We start from the raw sequence: 16,138 nt of genomic DNA, 5'->3' as shown, positions 1-16,138 counted from the left end.
GAGGTAAACCCTGAAGGGGCGAGATATCTGTGAGGCTGAAGAGCCTGAGTACTGGACATTGCGTAACCTGTGTGACCACAGGATAACCAGAGGGAAGCTCTTTCATGAACGCTATGCTGATTATATGAACTTTATGTTGCTGCTGTGGGTTTATGATGCCTGAATAAACCGCATGGATTGTTATTGTTTTAAGAAAAACCCGTGCCGGATGTGATTATTTGGCTGCCAAGCGAGTATCCCCTACCCGAATGACAGCGCTACCTTACAATTGGTGGAGAATGCAAAGGGCAGTATTGTAGCCTGGTTGCTAGGAGCAACGGAAGAGGACTGCAAAATTCGGTTGCTAAGGGCAACGGTTTCCAAAGGCACATGGTGCAGTGCTGGCAACGCTGAGCCAGGAGGGCTGAAGGTCGTGAAAAACTGTGTGATGTGCTGACCGGGGACAGAGAAAGAGACTGGTGATTGTAATAGGGTGCCTCTGTGGATATGAGGTACCCGAGGACCTGTGTGGCCGACACAGGTAATGGACAGGTGTTCATGTTGTACTGACCTGGGTCAGTGAGAAAGACTGTACCTGGAGGGTTCAGTGAGCAAAGGTCCTGGGTCAGTGTTGGGAGACCTGGTGAGGCCAGTGTGTTGGGAAAATCTGGGAGGCGGGTCGGCTCCCTGAATAGCACCCAGTGCGCCCTGTGTGTTGGACGGTCTCAGGAGAGGAGACAGACGTCCTGAAGAGCACACAGACAGGACACGTGAGTTTTGTGTTGCATGTGTGTTTTTTTTCCTTCTCCCTTTTAAGTCAGCCTGCAGTGGCTCAGTGGGGGTCAAGAAGGTGACAAGCGGCTTGCTGTAACTCGGCGGGGTTACGAAGGTGACAAGTGGCTTGCTGTAACTCGGTGGGGTAACGAAGGGGACAAGCTGTCATGATCCATGCTGGATCATGACAGATAAAAAGCACTAGTAACCTTTTTTTTTCCTTAAGCATTGTGCTTAATGATGGTTTTGCCCCCGGTGGCCATTAGGGTCATTGCACTGTGGTGGTTTCAGTTCTAGTTTTGCCCCTGGTGGCCGTTAGGGTCATTGCACTTGATGTTTTATTTGCTTTGCCTTTTGCCCCCGGTGGTCAGTGGGGTTATAGCAGCTTTTGGCCCCTGATCACTTGACCATTCCCTTTTCCTATATAGGGTCACATGGTCTATGAGCAGGTGTTGGTGAGATTGCTCATTTCCTACCAAGACTGGTGAAGGAAGGAACTACAGAGAGATGTTCCTTGCAGCTCTGACAAAGCTTGGAGAGGTAGCAGCTATTCTGGAGGAAAGCTGCATTCTGGTGGTGGACTCTGTTGCTGGGAGTAATAGCAACAGAGCAAAGCTAAGTGGTGTTTCCCTGTTTGCATTTTTCCCTGGTGTAGTACAGCGGTGGGGCCAGTGCCTGCACCACCCAGCTCCCTAGCAAGGGATAGGTGCAGGGTGTGCTAGGGTGACAGATATCCTGATCGGCGCACGGTGCGGAACCGGCCTAGGGAACGTTAGGAGTGTGAGGGACACTGACTCAGGGGAGTGCAGGAGGTCTCCACGTCCCCGTTCCCTATCGCAGGGCCCACCATTGTAACTGTTTTCCCTTCCCCCGTGTCTTGTTGTTTTAGTTACCGGCCTGCGGGTCGTGTCACACAGGACAGTTACACGTGCCGTGTCTTGTTATTTTAGTTACCGGCCTGCGGGTCGTGTCACACAGGACGGGTCCACGTGACACAAGCGGCTTCCTGTAACTCGGCGGGGTTACGAAGGTGACACCAGCAGCTGTGTGTGAACGGCAGCCGGAGGTGTCGGAGATCGGTGACAGCAGGAGCTGTGGTGGTGCCAACAAGAACTTGTGCGGTATTGTAAGAGACATAAATTGTGTTGTGTGAACTGTGGTCTAAGAAGACCTGTAGAACGGACATGGGAAAATCCCGAAAGGGGGCGGTGAACCAAATCGGGGTGGTATCCCAAAAGGGAGTTGGAAGTTTCGCCCCCAGGTACACTTCGCCCCCGAATGTTTCACCCCCAGCAGTTCGCCCCCGGATGTTTCGCCCCCAGCAGTTCGCCCCCGGATGTTTCGCCCCCAGCAGTTCGCCCCCGGATGTTTCGCCCCCAGCAGTTCGCCCCCGGATGTTTCGCCCCCAGCAGTTCGCCCTCGGATGTTTTGCCTCTAGCAATTTGCTCCTGGATCTTTCGCATCCGGGAAAGACCTACCTGAACTGAACATTGGCAGGTTTGCTTATCACTAATAATACACCATATGAGTCTAAGATATAGAATTCTGATCAAATTAGTTTTTTTTATTCTCAAACTTTGTTTTCTAGATGAGTAATTTTACAAACAGACAGGAAAATAGTAGGATTTCATTGGTTACTAAGGAGGTCGTGCCCCCTTGGGAGCAGAACGGATCCTGGCTCCCTATGATACATTCAGGGCTGCTTGTTCACGGCCCTCTGCAAAGCTCCCCTTCACCCTCCACTCATGTGCTCTGTCCTGGACAAGAGGAGGGCTCCCCCTTGCCTGTGTAAAGCCGTTACAGGATGGAACACATGGGGGGGGGGCTTTGCAGAGGGCTGTAAACCAGCAGCCCTTTATACATCATAGGGAACATATTGTTAGCTGCATGCTCCTGTGCAGCCACGCCCTCTAGAATCCATCCACAAGTACTGCTACTAAGGAGAAACAACCTCTTTAGCAACCACTGAAATCCTGCAGCACATGGAGCTTTAACTTGGATGAGACTTTTCACACAGAAGTGAAGCTGCTGGAAGGTCTCCTTTGGAAATGAATATCATGGGCACAGGTACTATAACATAACATGTTTTTTGTAGAGTTATTCTTTAACTGTATATATCAAAACTGTTTTAACAAGAAACATAAAAAGGTATAGAGGGGAAGGATTAGAGAAAAAGAGAAAATACAAATTACAGGTTATAATGCTTGAATTATTTTACAGCTAAAAACACTGCTCTCAAAACATACAATATGTGACCATGAACTAAAAATCAAAGCTGTAGGCAATGCCTCTCAGATAATCCATCAATCTTCTATTATTGAAATCTTGCACGATACGTTTAACCCTTGCTGAAATTGCAGCATACTTTTTGTTTCTTGCAGCGATGGGATTTCCTGCTATTATCTGAATAATTTCAAAACTATGGCGCTCTTGCTGATGTTTCAGACAGTTAATGAACCGGTATATATTTTGGAAAAGAGTACCACATGTTTCTCGAAAGCTACGGTGCCATCCTTCGACATCATTATTTGTTCGCTGTTGATCATTCAATGTTCGTTCATACACATTCCAGAATTGAACTGGAAACGAAGGTGCTTGACGTCCTCTGCGATTCATTCGACCGATATAGCGGTCTTCAAAATAGTTGGCAATAGGTATTGCTTCTTGTGGAAAGTCAGGATCTTCCACCAATTCTTCAAATGATTGCACAACATTCTGTGGTGGTAGAAAGGCCAGGGCAGGTATCATGCGTATCCAACGGGCAAATTCATGGTCACCTTGGTATCGCATCTTGAGTCCTTCATTTTGAACTTTACGCCAAACCGACTGTGATAGGTGGAAAAAGCAACCAGTCTTCACAAGGTTGGGGAATTCACTTTCAAATGCCTGTATTGCAGCTAGTTCAAAATCCAACATCAGGTTGTCTGGCTGCAGTCCAGGCTGCAAGTTCTTCAGCTCTTGCAGCAACCTCTGGTATGTAGAACGGCTCTTGTCTGTCAGCAAGGTGTACACTACAGGAACAACAAGGCCGCTGTGGACTACATGGATTGTGTAAAGTTGCTTAAACAAGGCTGGTGTAGTGAAAAACATGCCATCAGCAAACCACTCTTTACTTTGTGCCAGTAGATGGAGATTGTCTCTTGTTCCAAATATCAACATACGGCTGTGTCCATTTCCTAATTTAAAATGAAAGTATTAGTAGAGGAAATAACAGAAAAAGTGTAACAAGCAGCAGACAGAGTTTTGGGATAAATTCACAAAAAAAATATCCTAATCAGAAGCCTCTGTTCATATCTCACATTAAATACTCACATTTTGCTCCAGATTTTCTGATTTCATAATAAAAAAAACTGAAGCAAAATCTAGTGTGAAGGGGCCAACCAATAGTTTTTTACAACATATATTGTCCCAGTGGAAAATTATATATTTTTGTTTAAAATTAAAATTACTTCCAAACTTGAAATAGACCCTTCAACTAGACGGCCGTTCAGCACGGCCGATCGCCGCCATGCTGAACGGCCGTGTAGTTGACAGCCGCATCCAGACGCGGCGTGCGGCTGGACGTCTGAATGAACGACTGGGCGGGCCGCCCGCCTGAATGGGGTGTTCCATTCAGGCGGAAGGGAGCGCTAGTCATCGGGTGGGCAGCGTGGACGTTCGTGACGTCCGCGCTGCCTATGCTGTCTCATTGAGAGGATTGTGCAGGACGCAAAAAACGCCAGTAAAATCACCAGTGTGCTTTTGGCCTAAGGCATAACTGAATGGTCCATTAGGCTGGGGTCATATGCAGCATTAATGTGTAAATCCCATCCACATGCTGATGACAAAATTTTGTTTACAAAAAAAAAACATGCAGTGCAGCATGTCAATGTATGCTGCCATTATACAAACAAAACTCCAGCCATTCAGTCAAGGGGCTGAAATCCTGCACTAAAACCTGCACCTAAATCCATAGAGTTAAGTGAAGATTTTGACATAGAATTAGGGTACCACAATAGTGGCCACAATTGCAGGCACAAATAGATTCCTGTGGGATCTGCAATTGCTACCGCAATTACAGCCGCTGCGGAGATGCCGCTCCGCAATCCCCTTCCGTCAGTGGGCACGAGGCCTCAGGCTTTATCCAGACAAGCTGGATTTACAGGCGTATTCCGTGCTGCGTTTCCTGCCTGAAACCCGCCCTTTCATGTCTATGGTGCAGGTTACGGGCGGATTCCGGCCGGGACCGGAAATCGCCCCACCGGAAAATAGCTTCAAAGCTAAAATAGCTTCAAAGCTTCGAAGCTATTTTCCGGTGGATCCTGGAAGGAATGGGAATGGGCAAGAGGGAAACCTCCCGAAAAATGCTTGCAAACCACGCCAAATACGCTCGGTTTAGGCCATAGCAGAGCTTGGCCACGTCCCCTATTTGCAGAAGCGTTTTGCCAAAGCGCTTGCAAGCAGCAGGCAAAACGCATCTGCAAATCCTGGCGTATCTCACCTGAGCTCCGGAGTTCAGCCCGATCTGTCCACGGATCTGCAGGACTGAACTACGAGAGCCGAGGAATCAGCCGGCGATGGCAGTTCAGCCCGTGCATGCCGCAGACAGGCGAGGCTGAACTCCGGGGCAGCATCCAGGACAGGTATGGCCAATACAATGCTGCATATTTGGAATTAGTGTTGGCCGGTCCGATCACTGAAGATCGTAATTTATTACGATTTTCAGGCTGATCGTTAGTTTAAATTACGATCCGATTTGTAGCCAGATCATGATGATGATCTGAATTAGAAATCGGAATCCTCCGAATCTGAAAACACTGTCCGGGCATACACTCCCGAACAGTGTGTGTGTGTGTGTATATATATATATATATATATATATATATATATATATATATATATATATATATATATATATATATATATATATATATATATATATATACACATACACACACAGTGGGGCAAAAAAGTATTTAGTCAGTCAGCAATAGTGCAAGTTCCACCACTTAAAAAGATGAGAGGCGTCTGTAATTTACATCATAGGTAGACCTCAACTATGGGAGGCAAACTGAGAAAAAAAAAATCCAGAAAATCACATTGTCTGTTTTTTTTTCAGTTTATTTGCATATTATGGTGGAAAATAAGTATTTGGTTAGAAACAAGCAATCAAGATTTCTGGCTCTCACAGACCTGTAACTTCTTTAAGAGTCTCCTCTTTCCTCCACTCATTACCTGTAGTAATGGCACCTGTTTAAACTTGTTATCAGTATAAAAAGACACCTGTGCACACCCTCAAACAGTCTGACTCCAAACTCCACTATGGTGAAGACCAAAGAGCTGTCAAAGGACACCAGAAACAAAATTGTAGCCCTGCACCAGGCTGGGAAGACTGAATCTGCAATAGCCAACCAGCTTGGAGTGAAGAAATCAACTGTGGGAGCAATAATTAGAAAATGGAAGACATACAAGACCACTGATAATCTCCCTCGATCTGGTGCTCCACGCAAAATCCCACCCCGTGGGGTCAGAATGATCACAAAAACGGTGAGCAAAAATCCCAGAACCACGCGGGGGGACCTAGTGAATGAACTGCAGAGAGCTGGGACCAATGTAACAAGGCCTACCATAAGTAACACACTACGCCACCATGGACTCAGATCCTGCAGTGCCAGACGTGTCCCACTGCTTAAGCCTGTACATGTCCGGGCCCGTCTGAAGTTTGCTAGAGAGCATTTGGATGATCCAGAGGAGTTTTGGGAGAATGTCCTATGGTCTGATGAAACCAAACTGGAACTGTTTGGTAGAAACACAACTTGTCGTGTTTGGAGGAAAAAGAATACTGAGTTGCATCCATCAAACACCATACCTACTGTAAAGCATGGTGGTGGAAACATCATGCTTTGGGGCTGTTTCTCTGCAAAGGGGCCAGGACGACTGATACGGGTACATGAAAGAATGAATGGGGCCATGTATCGTGAGATTTTGAGTGCAAACCTCCTTCCATCAGCAAGGGCATTGATGATGAAACGTGGCTGGGTCTTTCAACATGACAATGATCCAAAGCACACCGCCAGGGCAACGAAGGAGTGGCTTCGTAAGAAGCATTTCAAGGTCCTGGAGTGGCCTAGCCAGTCTCCAGATCTCAACCCTATAGAAAACCTTTGGAGGGAGTTGAAAGTCCGTGTTGCCAAGCGAAAAGCCAAAAACATCACTGCTCTAGAGGAGATCTGCATGGAGGAATGGACCAACATACCAACAACAGTGTGTGGCAACCTTGTGAAGACTTACAGAAAACGTTTGACCTCTGTCATTGCCATCAAAGGATATATCACAAAGTATTGAGATGAAATTTTGTTTCTGACCAAATACTTATTTTCCACCATAATATGCAAATAAAATGAAAAAAAAAACAGACAATGTGATTTTCTGGATTTTTTTTTCTCAGTTTGTCTCCCATAGTTGAGGTCTACCTATGATGTAAATTACAGACGCCTCTCATCTTTTTAAGTGGTGGAACTTGCACTATTGCTGACTGACTAAATACTTTTTTGCCCCACTGTGTGTGTATATATATATATATATATATATATATATATATATATATATATATATATACACACACACACACACACACACACACACACTATACGGGTGTACAGCGTGTGTGCATATTTAGCTTTAGTAAATGGCTCCAGGCTGCGCTGTTAAAAAATAAACAAACCCAGTTACTCACCTCTTTCTCCAGTGTCCAGTACTGGCTCCGGCTCCTAGCCCAGCAGTGCAGGGAATCCCGAAATCCGGGCGGCGCATCGCCGCCTCTGTGCCTGCCGTACTATAACTACAGTGGAGAGTGATCCCAGGACCGCTCACTAGACGGTCCTGGGAAAGCACCACATCACGTCACAGAACAGCCCGGCACATGTGCAGAGGTGGTGATGCACAACCCAGAATGCATAGCGTTGGGATTTCGGAATTCCCTGCACCACCGGAGACAGCGCTGGACACCGGAGAGAGAGTTGAATAACTGGGTTTGTTTATTTTTTAACAGCGCAGCTTGGGGCCATTTTATATATATGCAAGAAAGCTGGAAGAAGAGTGGCTCAACTGAGATTGTTGCTGAGGACTCAGTGTGCTGCTAGAGCAGGGGTTGGCTTCTGCCCGTACTTAACATGCATCCATGAAGAAAGACCTCCGCGCTGCTGAAGTCCTATACAAATCCTTTATTGCATTTCAAAGTGCCAGACCACCATCACCCACCCACATATATATATATATATATATATATATATATATATATATATATATATATATATATATATATATATATATATACACACACATACACACACACACACACACACACACTGTTCGGGCGTACAGTGTGCATATATCTACATCTAGCTCTGGAGATTGGATCTGAATTAATTCCAATCTTTCGGTATGATCAGCCCGATCTGATCCTATCTTTCCAGTGATCGGCCAACACTAGTTGGAATCAGTAGGCCTCACTACATTATATTACCCTCAAAGTTTCCCTTGAAGGCAAAAATCACATAGTATTTTATATCAGCACCTTATAGTGTAGCATTTTTCACATTTGTGCAAAATAAACTTTGCAATAATTATGCATAATGGAATTGTTTTAATACAATGTTAAATGGTTAAGTAGCTTACCAGAGTCATGCAGAAGGAACTGCTGCTGGACACCATCAATACTGATCTCCTGGAACTCCAGGGGGATAACAAGTTGATCAAGGGTTTGAGGTAACCTTGGGATATTGCCAAGTTGCCTTGCTAATCGTATTGTCCTCTTCAGTGATGCTTTCCTTGGGAGAAGTGCTGCAACATTAGAATGGGCTTCTGAAACGACGTCTGTGAGAATCTGTTGTGGTGTCTCCTGTGTTGTCCTTGCCCTGGTCGCAGCCTCATTAACAAGTCGGATTGCTTCAGGTCTTGCAGCTTGTGCTGCGTGATTGTGAAGATTGACTACTTTCACAACTTCGCCAGATTCTTCATTGGTCCAAACACGTCCCTTGCAAGTCGACCGTTTTTCACATACCCAGATGGAATGGACATCATCAGCGGTTCGTTTGGAAAATAAGTAAATGTGATTCTCATGGACCAACTTCCTCCTTTCACCTTTGGACAGAACTGAATTCATAGTTGTAGAAAGTGAATTGCTGTGGAAGCTGACTGATTTTTTGTGGCAGTACACTTCTCTCTTTGTGGAGATTTCAGACACTGCTATATTCTGATGTACAGATGGAATAAAAGCTAGTCTAATGTAACTTGCAGGACATGTGACCATGCTACTTGTTACATCTGCAACAAAACTTGCAACAAAGCAGGTCAGTGCTGGGTCAGGTAAAAGTTCAAAATTGTTTAGATTTTAGGCCTCTTGCACACTGTAATTTTAGAGCGGTTTCACATTTGTGTTTGTGGCCGCCAGAGGTCGATCGGCTCTGGATCTGACATCCAGCTGACCCCGGGGCAATGCTGACTGAATGCTGGCATTCCGCTTGCATTGCCCATAGAAGTGAACGGCTGGGTTCCGCGATCTGCAGACGCCCATTCGCTTTCGTAATGCCGCATTCCGCTATCAGTGTCAGAACAAACAGAAGAGCATTTTCTTCTTTTCTTTCCGCTGCAGGTTAGCGGAATGCGGCATTACAGAAGCGAACGGGCGGCCTGTAGAGCATATGTAGCGGAAGTGTGAAAGCACCCTTATGCTGCCACTGTTTTAGAACTCAAAAGCACGTGCTTTACTTGCATTTTTCAGAGCGCTTTTGTGAGCGCTCTCGGTAATGACCCATAAGATACAGGCTATTGATGAACGCTAAGTGCTCAAAAATAGCTCCTGTAATAAAATAAAAAGAGCTGGCCGAAGCAACATCTCGCTTTTCTAGCCATTGACTTATCTACTATATAATTGTCTAAGGGTCACTTTCGTCTTTCTGTCTGTAACGTTTTATTCGTATATTCAGTCGCGGCGTCTGTCTGTCATGTAAATCCAAGTCGCTGATTGGTCGTGGCAAAACGCCCACGACCAATCAGCGATGGTCACAGTCTGCCATAAAAATGGCCGCTGCTTCACTGCCCTGCACTCACCGCTGACCGCTCACACAGGGTTAATGCCAGCGTTAACGGATCGCGGTGTACCGCACTCCGTTAACGCTGCTATTAACCCTGTGTGACCAACTTTTCGCTATTGATGGGGCCTATGCAGCATCAATAGTGAAAAGATGTAATGTTAAAAATAATAATAAAAAAAAAAAAAAAAGTTATTCTCACCCCCTCCAACGTCGCGCTGTCCTCCGCGCCTCTCTCCGATGCACGCCGTACCTTCCGGTCCGAACGATGCTATGCATCCAGGACCTGCGATGATGTCACGGTCATGTGACCGCGACGTCATCGCAGGTCCTACGCTCAGACCGGAAGACACCGCCAGCACTGCAGAGAGGCGCGAGGACTTCAGGGCCTCTTCTTAAACAAGAATATAGTGCCCACATTCCTAGACTACGTGGACAGTGCAATATACTACGTGACCAGTGCAATATACTACGTTGGCTGGCCAATATACTACGTGCGCTGTGCAATTTACTACGTGAACTGTGCAATTTACTACGTGCGCTGTCCAAAATACTACGTCGGCTGTGCAATGTACTACGTGGACTGTCCAATATACTACATAACCTGTGCAACATACCACGTGGCTGTGCCTTCTAGAATACCCGATACGTTAGAATCGGGCCACCATCTAGTATATTCAAAATTGGCAATCTTCTTAGCGATTTTCCAGTGCTTAGCACTTGGGAAAGTGGCTACTGTGAAAGCGGTCTTAGGGCTAAAACACAAGGCCGAAATTCCCTGCCTAATTTGGGGCCGAAACATCTGAGGGCAAAAAGCAGGGGGCGAACTGCTGGGGGCGAAACATCCGGGGGCAAACTGCTGGGGGCGAAACATCCGGGGGCGAACTGCTGGGGGCGAAACATCCGGGGGCGAACTGCTGGGGGCGAAACATCCGGGGGCGAACTGCTGGGGGCGAAACATCCGGGGGCGAAATGTTCGGGGGCGAAGTGTACCTGGGGGCGAAACTTCCTAAAACCATCCCAAAAGGGGGTGGAGTCCCAGAGGGGGGGCGGTGACCCAAATCGGGGTGGTCCAGAGAGGGGCTGGTGTGTCAAAAGAGGAACAGCAATGTTCGTGTATGACTTTTTCAGTATGTGGGATATTATTTCCAGATAACGAAGGGCCACAGGTGTGTACCGTAATGCTGCACCGAGAAGGAGTCTCGGGTCGGCTGGACTCAAAGAGTCAGGTGACTGACAGGAACTCCTCTCACTTTCTGTCTGGCCGAGAAAATGGTCCAGGTTCGCTGTAAACATGGGGTCACTGTGAACTATGTGGTAGACAGAGTAATGTTTGAGGGGTCCACAAGTGGTGAGTGCCAAGGTGGCGGGATACCACCTGACTTAGTGTATGCCTTGGAGAGGGGCCGGGACTTTATTGTGTTTGATGATATATGGCAGGAGGTTGGAGACGTTTCTACTGTTGGGCCAGCAGACACTGAGACGGTGATGACTCCTGAAGTGGACAGGTCAGAGGTAGAACTGACCGGAAGAAGGGGTACGGCTGCCCAACGGACAGACCTGACGTCTCGCGACAGGACTGACGTTGACCTGATTGATAAGACGGCTGAAGTATTCATACGGTTAATGGGTAACTGGAGGGATGACTCGGCAGGTCGGGGTAACTCAGACTCTGGGGGTGACTGTGGCTCTGAGAGAGAAAAGGAGCACAGAATAGAAGAGCTAGAGAGAGAAGTCTCTGAGCTCAAAGGTCACTTGTCAACGTGGCAAAACGTGAACAAGACCCTTAGGGAAGAGATGGAAGTACTCAGAGGAGTAGTAAAAGGTCTTCTGCGGGAGAAGAGCTTGGACAGAGATGTACAGCGGCCGGGTCCGACTGGTGGTGGGACGGAGCTGCCGGTGCCCATCTTGGCAGAGGGTCGTGAAGAGATGAGATCTCGTGAAGTTGGGGAGCTAAGAACTGAAGAAGACAGTCACCCGGTCAGGTCAACTGTAGTGAGGGAAGTGTCCGTGGTAAAGCCAGAGTCTCCTGGCCAGGAAGAGAGCAAGGCCACGACCTTAAAGTCTGTGATTGACGTGCCCGTGGACATGCAAGAAGCCTGTGCTGAGGAAGGTGTGCATGTGGCTTTTAAAGAGGCGGTCAAGGCATGTAAGGTGCACTGGACACCTGAGACTTGGCAGCTGGTGATAGTATCAGCCAGGGAAGACACAGCAAAGTGGGTAGCTGTCCCGAAAAACATGCATCTGCAATGTCTTCACGCCAAACAGTTGGTCACGCGGAGCAATATGAAAGCTGCTCAACGCCTAGAGTTAGCAAGGGAGGCTATGGATCGGCTGGGTTTGCGGAAAGATGTAGTTCCGGTACCCAAAGGTCTGATTGGGAGAATCACTGGAAGATTCGGGAAGGTAATGCAAGACCTTGTGAATATCTCCGGTGTGGTGAGGATCGCTCCTGATGATGAAGTCCAGGTATCCAGGGACGAGGGTAGGATAACCATCATGGTGGTAGGCTCCGTGGAAAGCCTGAGAAGCTTTCGGATGCTCTTGGGAGTATCAAGTGGGGTACCTGCAAGAGATTGAGCAGTTGAGGCTGGACCGTCGGCGGATCAATAAAGAGGTACGGAACACCAGGTGGCGGCCACCTTCAACCCAAGATGTAAGGACCCGAAGGGTTCCTCCAAGTAGTGACATGGCAGGTGGCCGAAGAATGTCAGCAAGTGGCAGTTCAACGGGCCGTACAAGGCTGAGAGACCTTAGTTCCTGTGAGACGCTGCATGGGTCAGACTCAGGCCAGACAGTAGGCTCAATTAAGACTTATGACCGCACCAACCGGGAGAGCCGGTCAGTGAGAGAAAGGAGTGTGGTGACTAAACAGTGTCTGATGACGCAGACACTGACGGGAAGGCCAAAGACCAAGGCCGTTATTCTGACCGCTGGGGGCGGGTGAGGCCTAACGTAGATATGAGGCTGGATGACAGACGGAGAAGGTTCTCTTGACCTGTGGGGCAAGGTGTAATGAGTGCCCGGTCTCGAGATCCCAGGGTAATGTTGTGTGTTCAACCCCACAAGTTTGAACAGAGGGGGGAGGTATGTGGTGTACTGACCACTGTGTCCGCTAGGGGGCGCTGTGTGGGTGTCTCAGGACAGGCATATAAGCATTTCCAGTGTCCTGATAGGTGTAGGATGCTGAATGATCGTGATGTATCTCGGGGTGGGTGGGCTTGAGATAAAGACTTGTGTATGTGTTGATCAGTAAGTGATACTGCTGAGGTTTCGTGCCAATGGCTTAGGGAGAGCTACCTACAAATCCACCCAGGGGTGTGGCTAGAACACCATTGTAAAGAATGTATAAATGCTTGTAGAACCTGTGATGAGGTCATAGCCATGTGACCTGGTGGGCATGGCTACGGAACATATAAGGTGGCCAGGGTAGGTCACATTAGTGAATGCTGGGACCCGGTTGGTCCGTTGTGGAGGGTCCCACTGGGAAGATGGGGCTTCCTGCCTGACAGCACGTGAATGCTGTGAGTGATGACTGCAAGCGTCTGATAGTTCCCTGGAGTGAATGAATGTCTGTAGTGAGCTGAAGCAGCCATGAGGTAAATCCTGACGGGGTGAGATATCTGTGAGGCTGAAGAGCCTGAGTACTGGACATTGCGTAACCTGTGTGACCACAGCATAACTAGAGGGAAGCTCTGTCATGAACGCTATGCTAATTATATGAACTTTATGTTGCTGCTGTGGGTTTATGATGCCTGAATAAACCGCATGGATTGTTATTGTTTTATTGAAACCCATGCCGGACGTGATTATTTGGCCGCCAAGCGAGTATCCCCTACCCGAATGACAGCGCTACCTTACAATATATATTACTGTCAGGAAAATATGAGTTATTGCGTAAATACCCGAAGCACCCAGCCAGAGCTGCGTTGCATCTACCTGGTTTGTGAATGACATGCTGCCCCAACCCCACTTGGTTTGTGGAGTTGACACTGATCTCTTAATGCTGCATTCCTCCCTCGGAGCTGCTCCCCCCTCTTTCTCCCTGTTGGAATGTCCACTCGCCTTCTCTTCAGCTAAATAAGCTTTGTGTAATGTAAGATCATGGTCTGCCTGGCTCAAGCAGGAAGTATCAGGTTTCATGTCCTGACTGGGCAGATCCCTCTCTCAGGTGTGCTGTCATGGGTGAAGGGAAAAAGGATTTCACAAAGTAATTTCAACAATTCCAAATGGAGGAGAATGTTGTGGTCTAGAGACAAAATGGTGATCACCCGATTGTGATATGGCCGTACTACACCACTGATAAAGCTGCCACAGCTGGGGACCGAAAAGAATTTGTGACTCCTCTGCATTTAGTGGCTTCTACTCACCTGGGTAGTCATATGTAGGAATCTCCTCTTTACACCGCACATCACCCCTCACATATGTCTCTGTAGTATTAATATGGGTCAGATCTTCACCCTGAAACAAATATTGTAAAAGTCACAGACAGGTGGAGAAGTCACATCTATGATCAGCTCTAATCCTGCCATCTCCACCGTTCTCATTACACAAGTATAAAACATATAATACTGGTGGATAAAACAAGACTGAGTACAAGACCTTCACAGCCGTCTACACATCATAGGGGAGATCTCATGACACCTTCTCTCCATCTACCTGATGATCCTGAGGAACATTAGGATCTTCTTGTTTACAGTCCTGTGGAAGAAGAGGACGGGGACATCTCTCTGGTGTTGTCATCATACTGGATAGATCTGGAGGAAACATATACAGGGACTGAATTCATTGCTAACATACAGATAATTATAGGCTGTGTGTATTTAGTCCTGTCTATTACCTGGTGATGTGAGGGGCTGGGGAACCTCCATCATGACGTCCTTGTACAGATCTTTGTGTCCTACTAAATACTCCCACTCCTCCATGGAGAAATAGACGGCGACATCCTGACACCTTATAGGAACCTGCAATATACAATTATATTGTCATCCTCCTTATCCCATCATAGCTTTAGTGTATCCTAGCATTCCCAGCAGTGTCACCTCTCCAGTCAGCAGCTCAATCATCTTGTAGGTGAGTTCTAGAATCTTCTGGTCATTGATGTCCTCATGTATCAGGAGGTGAGGTGTAGGTCTTGTGATTGGGCTCAGGGTTCTTCCCCATCCCACAGACACTGGGACCTGACAGCGCTCACTAGAGGTCTTCTTCACTACTGTGTAATCCTGGTAATGGAGAGACACATTAATAAATCTCACTACAGACATTTCCAGAGTCCTCACCTCTCCAGTTCTGTCCATCTGTTATTCCCATAGATAAGAATGATGTAATGTGACGTCATCAGAATCTCTCACCTCTCCAGTAAGCCGGAAGATGATCTCTAGGGTGAGGTGTAATATCCTTTCCGCCATCTTGTCTCTGTCCATATCCATCATTGATGGGTAAATCAGGAAAATTCTCTTCTATAGAAGATCTTCACTGAGAGGATCCGATATTGTAGGGACCTGAATGAGAAGATGAGCCAATGTAACATCATAAAATTCCTGTGTGATAATACAATTACTGGAGATAATAAGGGAAATATGAGATTTATTATTTTACAGTATTTAGTTTCCTTCTTTACATCTACTAATAAAACCTATATATTTAGGCCACAGACAACAAGCAGTTTCCTCCTCGGAGTCGGCAGCTGAATACGTTCCTCATAGACTCATCTTCCATAACGCTAATTCTCGTCTCATTTCCCGACACTGGAATCGGCATTAGCAATACTGCAGGAGATATTCATTACACGGGACAGGAGAAATAACTACTTCATGATGAGGACGACATCTTCATCTTCTACTACGGCTCTAGAGACATATTTGGCCAGAGTCCGTCACTGACTCCATCCCCACCGGCCGTCTATATGAAGGTTCCCGTCTTCTCCGCACTGTAATCTTCTATCACGTTAGATCTCAGGTCTGAGTCACACACAGAAGTTTGAGGCTTTTAGAAAAGATGGATTGTAAGAACAAGACAGGAGATATCTGAGGCCAATGTCTCCATGTAGACTTCGATTTAGTACATGAAAAACACCAAAAAAACCGGTGTGGTAATATTACAAAAATAATATTGAGGATGTCTGTACTGTGGGAACATTATACTGTGTGGAGGCCCCATATTAGGAGAGTAATACATGTCTCCTTGGTTCCCGTCTTTCATAGTTGGGTCGTTTGTTTCTATTAGCAGAAAAGGAACAAAACCATTGAGATTCTTATAAGGAGACAACACAAAACCCTCTAAATATAACATTTCTGTACCAACCCCACAATCTG

The 16,138-nt window shown here is 46.9% G+C and overlaps 1 protein-coding gene across 4 annotated transcripts in view; it reads right to left on the bottom strand.

Annotated features, from left to right (window-relative positions):
- Positions 1–2,296: 2,296 nt before the first annotated feature.
- Positions 2,297–16,138, bottom strand: part of LOC141047028 (uncharacterized) — a 38,608-nt gene continuing 24,766 nt past the window's right edge. For all 4 annotated transcript variants that reach the window (XM_073541939.1, XM_073541937.1, XM_073541938.1 and 1 more), the window contains exons 2-8: positions 15,176–15,325; positions 14,867–15,046; positions 14,665–14,788; positions 14,484–14,581; positions 14,195–14,285; positions 8,410–8,886; positions 2,297–3,929 (exon numbers count right to left, since the gene is read on the bottom strand). In XM_073541939.1, coding sequence (XP_073398040.1) covers positions 3,016–3,929; positions 8,410–8,886; positions 14,195–14,285; positions 14,484–14,581; positions 14,665–14,788; positions 14,867–15,046; positions 15,176–15,256 — 1,965 coding nt within the window. In that variant the 5' untranslated portion in view covers positions 15,257–15,325 and the 3' untranslated portion in view covers positions 2,297–3,015. The remainder of the gene's footprint in view (positions 3,930–8,409; positions 8,887–14,194; positions 14,286–14,483; positions 14,582–14,664; positions 14,789–14,866; positions 15,047–15,175; positions 15,326–16,138) is intronic.

Source organism: Dendrobates tinctorius, unplaced genomic scaffold (genome assembly GCF_039654945.1).
Source record: "Dendrobates tinctorius isolate UK_male_01 unplaced genomic scaffold, ASM3965494v1 ptg000126l, whole genome shotgun sequence".
In the NCBI taxonomy this organism is placed as follows: domain Eukaryota; kingdom Metazoa; phylum Chordata; class Amphibia; order Anura; family Dendrobatidae; genus Dendrobates; species Dendrobates tinctorius.
This window is presented reverse-complemented; position numbering and strand designations above follow the sequence as displayed.